We start from the raw sequence: 9193 nt of genomic DNA, 5'->3' as shown, positions 1-9193 counted from the left end.
TTTTTTTTTTTTTAGCTTTGGTCAGTGTACTTGGAGACGGCTAAACTCTGCAACAAACACAGGCCTCTAAACTTATTCAAGAAACAAAAATGAAAAAACAATAACAAAACCATTTCCCGTAAACACACCGACCAGACATCTCGCGTCTCTGTTTTGGTTACAGAGTGGAGTCGTCTGGATCTGCCTCTCCTCTGAGGAACATTACATTCATTTATCTAATATGGCTCATTGGTCCCCCCTCCCCCTCCTCCCTGATCCCATCCCTTCAACAGTGACCTCTCCAGACGCTCTCTGTAGTCATTGTTCTCCAAACAAATGAACCGCAAAAGGATGTTTTTTTCTCTCTCTGCGAAACGCATAATGACACATTCAATCAGTAGCTGGAAGGCCGCAGAGGCCATCGTAATATAATGGTGAATGCATAATGGCTTTCAGCGGTCCATCTCCTGATGAGGTTCCGCTTGCCGATCGTCTGTCCACTCTTCGCCCTGGAGGGATTGTTGTCGTGGCTGCGATTCCACTTCGGGGAGTTTTTATCGAACAGATAGGCTCACCGCAGGTGGAAGCACTCTTGCAATTGGCCGTGCAATATTTGTCAGTGGTGTGCGAATTAGTCAGTACCCAGGGGCTAAATTCCTAAATGTGCCCATCAAGCTGCAGTTCGAGGGGGGCAGGAAGAGTCCCCCTTCCTGCTTTGGGGGTGGCGTGGGGTGGGGGGGGGGGGTCGGTAATCATCATAACCTAACAGCCCCTAAGGAAACCGGGGAGTGTTGACTTCCTGTACTGCCATGCTTTTAACACCAACCCCATTACAGCCCACTCTCACATGCTGTTTACTGGAAAAAAACACAGGGTTGATCATTGATCCCTGAGCACATTTGAAACTTTGTGTGACTGAATAAGCTTGAAGGTGGCAGTCCTGGGTAGTATGTCGTATTTCTTCCATGTCCTACCATGTGTTTAAATAAGTTTGGATACCTTACTGTACATTTCAACTTGTTGTGCTCCTAGGCTTCTTAGTTGACACTGTGTTGTGCCATGGCTGGATTTTGTAGCAACAAAATAACCTGTGGACATACTGGACATTTATTTATTATTTATTATTATTACTTTTAGTACTTGAAGAGGCCATTCCCACAGAAGGAGATTGGAACTTTAGAATACCACGGTGCCAATGCTTCAACTTTGACTGGTTTAGTTTGAGAAAGAAGAGAAGGCTCTATATTATAATATGAATTTGTGTCGACTAACATACACTTATACTATGGGACTCAGAGGAGAACCAGATGCTATCGTCGTTCTGCATGATAAAGGGTCAGTCAGACTGGTGTGAGATAGAGTTCCCACCAATGCCAATGACCCCATCCTCTACGTTATCGCTTACGCTCAACGTCCCTCAATCGTGATGGCAGCCCGGGGTCATCACGCAGGATATCAGGGTGTAGCGTAGCAGCATTCTGGAGGAGCTGGGTAGGCAGGGGCCAGGTGTTTTGGGGGGAAGGCGGTGTAAGATAGCTAATATTCTAGCCTCAAATCTACCACATACACACACACACACACACACACACACACACACACACACACACATGGAGTAAGTAGCAGCGGAGGCAGGGGCCAGGTGTTTTGGGGGGAGGCGGTGTAACATAGCTCGGCTATGAGCGCATCCAGGTCGGTTTACACCCATCAAGTGGCTACACGATCTGGAGCACCTATGCAGACCTTGTCTCCCTCTCTGTCTCACAACAGATGTCTAACTTTTCAACCCCCCCCCCCCCCCTAAATACTCTCGCCACACCAAGCCGCCTCAGGTGACATGAGTGATCGCGGGGTCAACCCTCGCAGACGGGGTCAACTGGAGACCCAAGATGTATCTGTCTGTTATGGCTCATATTTACGCACATGCAGTCAGTTAGGGAGGTATCTCATCAATGCATTTGCATTCATAGCATTTTGAGGATATTCGTGGCTTGTTTTTGGAAGATACCAGTGTTCACAGTGAATAATAAGCATTGTAGAGAATTTAGTGTGAATTGAATTGAATGGTTGTTTAAAGAAATCCTCATCCTTTCTGAGAGCCCAGATCTGTATGTTGAGCCCAGACAGGCTACTGGACGGATGAGACAGGTTGAGATCATCACTGGCTTCATGTTCTGTCTGCAACCTTACCCAGATTACGTCCTATATATATATATATATATATATACTGTATATAAATCTTTATTTCAGACGCCAAGTTCCATATAAAATAACAGACATACAACTATAAAAAAGAGAGAAAAACAAGAAGATACAACATACATAATACAGTTCATTAAAAAGTATGAAGACTTTTGTGCCAATGTCGTCTTAATGTCGAAGTAAATCTAGCTTGACAGTCATGCAGGTGTTTGTTTGGTGGGGAACCTGGCTGTTGCCATGGCTCCTGCAGCCTTTCTTGACATTTGTCCATCAGGGCAAGCTGTAATAGATAGCGCCCTTCCTGTAATTGGGGGGGGGGGGGGACACCTGCTGTTAGAGTGCTCTATAATACCCACAGCGCACTACCTGGCAAAGGGCTACCAGGAAAGCAGTCAAAAGTCAACATGGTAAATGCACTCGGCACCTGATCAACAATACTGTCAGTAAGAGGGTGGAGGAGAGAGAGAGAAGGGGAGAGAGGAAGGAGTGAGAGAGAAAGAGAGAGGGGGGGGTGGTAGAGAAAGAGAGAGAAGCAGGAGAAGTGTGCGATGTGTATGGGTGTGTGTATGGTGTGTGTTACAGAGAGCGAGATATTGAGAAAGAGAGAGAGAGAGAGAGAGAGATTGGGAGAGAGAGAGACAGAGAGAGATTGGGAGAGAGAGGGTGAAAGAGGGGGGGTAATCAGCCAGTCAGTCATGTCGTGGGTGTAGGAAATGGACCGGTCCCTTGTCGTGATTTGTTAAGTCAGCAGAGACCGCCATCATCATCATGCTCTAACGGTTTTCTTGGCCCGGAGTGCCAACTCTCAACAGAACAGAACAGAACAGAACAGAACAGAACACGACCCAGTCTCCAGACAGACTTAATGGCTGTCTGCTGCCCAACCATGTTTCACCAGTCCTCAAATGGGCATGATAACGGATAGGTGGATGTACTCTACATCTTATTAAAACCATGTTTCAGATTTTGACCCAGGATGTCAGCCTGCCAGTAGGGAATGTGAGTTACCTTTGCCCCCTCGTTCCCCGATGACACATCCAGGCGTCTTGGAGGTGAATAATACGCACTGTTGAAAATGGAAACAGAAATGACTTGCTAGGTCTCGTTGGCACGGGCGCAGTATGGTCCTAATGTCCCTATAGGAAACCACTGAAATAGTGTATTGAGAAGAAAAGCAGGATTTGATTAGGGACGTTTGAATGAATGAGTAAGGCGTGATTCACAGCTCTCTGTGATATCAATAGAAGGAGATTTGAAATCTGACGACTGCCTGTAGTTCTGACCCTTCCCAGTAAGCGCTCTGTCTCTCTCCCTCTCTCTCTGAAGGGACATCTTTACAGAGAGGTTTCAATAAAGCTAGGTGAGGGCAGTTTCATTTGAATAGAAGTCAGCATCTGAGGAATTGCCATAAATCTGCAGGACTGTAAGTTAACGAAACAGAGACATTCACACACGGTTTTCAACATGGTAGGCGTCAGAGTCAGATATCTATTTTGTTTTTGGTTTGTGAAGCTTTTCCTTTCCTGAGTCTGTATGTGTGTGTTGTTTGTGTGTGTTGTTTGTGTGTGTGTGTGTGTGTGTGTGTGTGTCTGTCTGTGTGTGTGTCTCTGTGTGTGTGTGTGTGTGTGTGTGTGTGTGTGTGTGTGTGTGTGTGTGTCTGTGTGTGTGTGTGTGTGTGTGTGTCTGTGTGTGTGTGTGTGTGTGTGTCTGTGTGATGTTTTTGCAAAACTAGGCTGAATCATGAGTGTGTGTGTGTGTGTGTGTGTGTGTGTGTGTGTGTGTGTGTGTGTCTGTATGTGTGATGTTTTTGCAAAAAAAGGCCAAATTATGAGTGTGTGTGTGTGTGTGTTGTTTTTGTGTGTGTGTTGAGACCGCTGCGTGTGTGTGATGTGTGTGTGTGTGTTGTTTGTGTGTGTGTGTTGTGAGACCGCTGCGTGTGATGTGTAAACCCAGTTCCCAGCATCCCTCAGTCGTCACCTTCAAGGCCACTCAATTATTCACCCAGGGGCCCCTCTGATATGAAGGGGTCCAGTTCGCGTTCGGGCTCCAAATGGCCCCCACATGAATTATTAATGGCCGCCTTGCCATAGACTCAACACTTTGAAGACTTCTGGCCATCATTGAAAAGTTTGAGGCTTGCTATGCGCACAGGTGTGACTCACTCCTCCATACTAGGCATGCATTGTTTATGCGAACGGTGTACAGGAGGCTTAGGGGGATTGTCACACGGTGTCTGGGTTGGGCGACAGTGATACAGGCACCCTACATGAGACTGAGCCTGAGCCGGCGGCGTCCCTTATCCTCCAGGATGTGGAGAATCTTTGGGGAATGAATTCCCGTGTCGAGCAAAGCTCCTATTCTTTTACATGTCATGAAGAAGCAGGGTTCGGAACTGATACGTTTCTGTAATGTACATGTGCTGTGGTCATTATAAAATGTCCTTTGCATTTGTAACTTGCCATTTAGCCATTTGCCATTTAGCATTGTGTGATATAGTGTAATCTGTCAGAGTGCAAATTTAAAGAGATTTTCTTGATTGACAGTCGCTAACATTGATGAACAATGAATCGATTATTCATTAACACCTCCCCCCTCCCCACCACACACACACATGCGATATTGACATCGAAGAAGCAAGTTATACATTCATTCATACATTACATTACATTACATTACATTCATACATTCATTCATTCATACAAGTTATACATACATTCATTCCTTAACAAAGGACTTTCCAATTTATTCATTTAGTTTAAAACTATTGATCGACGATTAATCGTTAACAACCCTAGTAATCTGTAAAATGGGCAACACATGGATACATTGGTTATAAACATAGAATTAGGGTTAGGGTAGACACCAATTTATTTAATTTGTATGTGGTTTACAGGCAGGCTTGGGGAGTAACGGAATACATGGAACGGCGTTATGTAATTAGGATACAAAAAAGGGTAACTATATTCTGGTACCGTTACAAAAAAAAGAGACGTAATTAGATTACAGATACTTTTAGCAAAAATTGGGATTATTAACAGGATTACAAATAGATTTTAAAATGCAGAACATTACACTATCATCCACATGCGCACTTTACAACATGTCACGAGAAGACAACAGAGAAAACTACAAGTCCATATGATGACCGAGTTAAAAAAATGCTTTCTCTGGCTGGAAATATCTATTTTGTCTATTATGTCTATCTATTTTTGACACTATTTTGTCCTCGAAGCTGAAAGTGGGAAGAACATAACGGTGCAGTGCACCTTATTGCTCCCGCGGTGAAAATACTGTCATTGTCCAAGGCAAATAGTGTCCAGGCGCCATATAGTGTCCAGGCGATGTCCGGGCGAGTGACAGTTGCTATACCAAAGCTAGCATTACGTAACCCGGACACTACGTAACCCGGACACTTTTTGGCTATCAGTCAGAGAGTCTCAAGAGTCGTTCGAAAGCCATCAGCTACTTTTAAGTCGCTTAATATTGTGCCTAAACTATGAAGTATTCCGTTTTAGCTACACCTGCCGGTATCTGCCGGTATCCTGTAAGTAAGCAAATTTCAACAGCCGCTAGCATCTTGTTAGCAATTAGCAATTCCTCCGTTGTGATGCTTTAAGAAAGTCCTTAGCTACATCCTACCCTTTTTTGTCAGATCCACCCTCAATGTCTTTTAATTTGTTCTGGTGTCCTACCAGTTGTGCTCTATAGTTAAAGGTGGTGCAAACAATTCCCTGTTTTGTGAAAATGTAATTGTGGGTGCCGTCAGATATGTCTAATAATCACAACACATTAAGGAATTTCTTAAAGCAGCATAACGGAGGAATTGCTAATCGCTAACGAGATGCTAGCGGCTAAACCTAGCGAAACCTGTTGAAATTTGCTTACTTTGACACTATAACAAACTATTCAATTCAATTCAATTCAATTTTATTTATATATTATTATATATAAATGGCATTGAGGTAATCCAAAAGTAACGAAAAGTAATCAAGTTACATTACTTTAATATTGTGATTAGGTTACTGAATACCATTTTTAACAGGTAATCAGTAATTGTATCAGAATACATTTTTAAAGTAATCCTCCCAACCCTGAGTGCAGGAACTAATAGCACAGATGGCATCTATACCACTCCAACACCACAAATGTAAATTGCAGGAAGCTGGGGTACTATTCAGGTAAGCCTGGATAGTCAGTGGTTTATAATGGCCATCATGCCATGAAATATTATATCAGTGCCATAAATGTTTCAGTCACTCACTAAGTATATGCTGTGGTAGGTTTCATTACATCTCAAATGTTTGTTCTCTTTCTGTGTGTGTGTGTGTGTGTGTGTGTGTGTGTGTGTGTGTGTGTGTGTGTGTGTGTGTGTGTGTGTGTGCGTGTGTGTGCGTGTGCGTGCGCGTGTGTGTGTGTGTGTTCGCGCGTGCGTGTGGGTGTGTGTGTGTGTGTGTGTGTGTGTGTGTGTGTGTGTGTGTGTGTGTGTGCGTGTGCGTGTGCGTGTGCGTGTGTGTGTGCGTGTGTGTGTGTGTGTGTGTGTGTGTGTGTGTGTTCGCGCGTGCGTGTGCGTGTGTGTGTGTGTGTGTGTGTGTGTGTGTGTGTGTGTGTGTGTGTTTGGTTTGCCCCTGAGCTAGAATTAGACCTCACTGGGTATGATACTGTCTTTCTCTTCATTAAGAAGCGGATGGTAATTGCATGTTTGAAGACCAATTGGGCGTTGATATTTTGTATGTGCACCACAAACACCAAACACCTCCCCTGATAACAGGCTGTAAAGGTTAAGAATTACCCTTTTAGTTTCTGGGTTACAGATTTGTTGTTTTTATTGTGGGGGCAAAAGACATCGTACTTTTTACATTTTAGGTATCCATACAAGTCTGAACTACCTTTACTCCTGTGATCAACATGTGAGCAGTATATTATTTATGAAAGAGAAACTATGGCAACGTTTGCATTTTTTAAGCCTCAGTAAACAAACAACATATTTTATTTTCTATTCAATGCTGTTTTCATAGGGAATAAAGATCTTATCTGATCTGCATGGGGGCATATGAATATCTAAAATGAGTCTCCACGAGTAAATAGAATGTTTCTTGTCCTGTGTTGGCATCACAGTGTTTTAGAAGATGGCTGCCTCATCACGAGGACCAAGGGGGCGACCTTGGCATGCAATTAACCCTTCAAATCCTGCCTGTGCTCCCATTTTCCCACTAGATTTGTGTCTTACAGCAAAAAAAAACATTCATTTGTGGAGAATTTTACTGAATAGTAGGACTACCCATGGTCTATCCCTCTACAACATTGTATATAATTACGATTGATATTGTTGTTTTTTCTGGATGGCATTCAAAAGATCCTTTTTTTTGCAGTATGTCCGAATGTTGCGACATCGTAGTTCATTAATCGTATTATCCAAGTATGAATATACTTCTTGGGCTCGCAATTCATGCATGATCTTTTTGTCTATGCAGACAATTCATGTTCTGCCTTTTCATTTCAAGCGCTCTCATCTCAGAACCCATCTCTGTCTGTTTCCATTATGTATTGATTGTTAATCGGTTGTGGCTCACTTTAAAAACGTTTCCTTTGCTTCTGTGTCCTTGCAGTGAAATCGAGTCCTGCCAGAACTTCACCAAGGACCTCACGTTGCAGATCGACATGGCTTTTAACGTGTTCTTCTTGTTGTACTTCGGCTTGCGTGTAAGTGTGTGGTACCACAGACATTCCTCTGATTGCCCTCTCATGTATGCCTCTGTAGCCAGGGCCCCGCAACACTGCACGACTCTAGAAAGCACCTTTTTATGACTACAAATATTTCAAAAATCAAAAGCAAAAAAAACAATGAAGATAAATGATGAATACAGATAAATGACAGAAAGCTGTTCTCTTCTCTTCTCTCCATTGTAGTTCATTGCAGCCAATGACAAGCTGTGGTTCTGGCTGGAGGTCAACTCCGTGGTGGACTTTTTCACTGTCCCGCCAGTGTTTGTCTCGGTGTATCTCAACAGGAGCTGGCTGGGTATGTGTGTGTGTGTATGTGTGTGTGTGTGTCTGTGTGTGTGTGTGTGCGTGTGCTCTTTTTTCTTCACATGTATGGCGTTTGTTTTGGCCCAGGGATATGATGGAAGCCCTTGTTGCTGGAGCTGGGAAAGACTGATGCTGATGCTATTGCTGAGAGTTATATTTGGTCCACAGTGCCACCTAGTGGTTGTTTTGGTTAATGCTAGGGAAAGTGTGCCAGCTGATAGGGATTCGGTCAAGGAGTGGGTGTCATAGTATTTGATTACACTTAAAGAAATTATTTTTTTAAACTGTTGTTTCTAGCAGAGGTGAATGATTTCCTTAACCCAACTCACACTTGGATTCTACTGTTAGTTGTTTTTTTGTTGGTTTTGAACAAGCCTGCAAATGTTGTTTTTGTCATCTTTTAGGGTGCGTGTAATTCACTCATTGTGCGGCTTGAGGTCTGTCTGTATATGGTGCTACCTATGATTGTGTTTTCTGTGCCTATGGCTTGCATTGCCTTTTCTTGGCCAGGGATGGCCTTTTGGATTGTGTTCTTCTTGTGACAACACTGACAGAGAAAGAAACTGCAGAACACGCTGTGCTTGAAGTCCAGGGGTAGAATGTGTTTCTTCTTTGTGCTTCATGAAAGCTGAATTCATGACAATTCCAGTTTTTGTTATTTTCTTTCTCTTCGCCACACAAAGATACACAAGGACACAAAACAATACTGAACACTGAACACTGAGCACTAAGCGGGACATGGAAGCCATGTTTTCTCTCACTGCCTGTGGAGCCACGGCTCAGTGGCCTGAAAGAGAGAGAGAGAGAGAGAGAGAGAGAGAGAGAGAGAGCGCTGAGATGATCTCTTCCTCTCTGACCCAGAGGAGGGGCTTTGAACACTTCATGAAAGTGTTCATTCTCTGCTGTTTGGGGACGAGAGAATCATTATCATGAGAGAGACTGGGAGAGAGAGAGAGAGAGAGAGAGAGAGAGAGCAAGAGAGAGAAAG

At 43.6% G+C, this 9193-nt stretch overlaps 1 protein-coding gene across 6 annotated transcripts in view; it reads left to right on the top strand.

The window, feature by feature from the left end:
- LOC105912905 (calcium-activated potassium channel subunit alpha-1-like) overlaps positions 1 to 9193 on the top strand; it is a 90606-nt gene that overhangs the window by 37975 nt on the left and 43438 nt on the right. For all 6 annotated transcript variants that reach the window (XM_031560793.2, XM_031560794.2, XM_031560795.2 and 3 more), the window contains exons 4-5: positions 7785 to 7878; positions 8086 to 8197. In XM_031560793.2, the coding sequence (XP_031416653.1) occupies positions 7785 to 7878; positions 8086 to 8197 (206 nt within the window). The remainder of the gene's footprint in view (positions 1 to 7784; positions 7879 to 8085; positions 8198 to 9193) is intronic.

This window comes from Clupea harengus, chromosome 23 (genome assembly GCF_900700415.2).
Source record: "Clupea harengus chromosome 23, Ch_v2.0.2, whole genome shotgun sequence".
In the NCBI taxonomy this organism is placed as follows: Eukaryota; Metazoa; Chordata; class Actinopteri; order Clupeiformes; family Clupeidae; genus Clupea; species Clupea harengus.
This window is presented reverse-complemented; position numbering and strand designations above follow the sequence as displayed.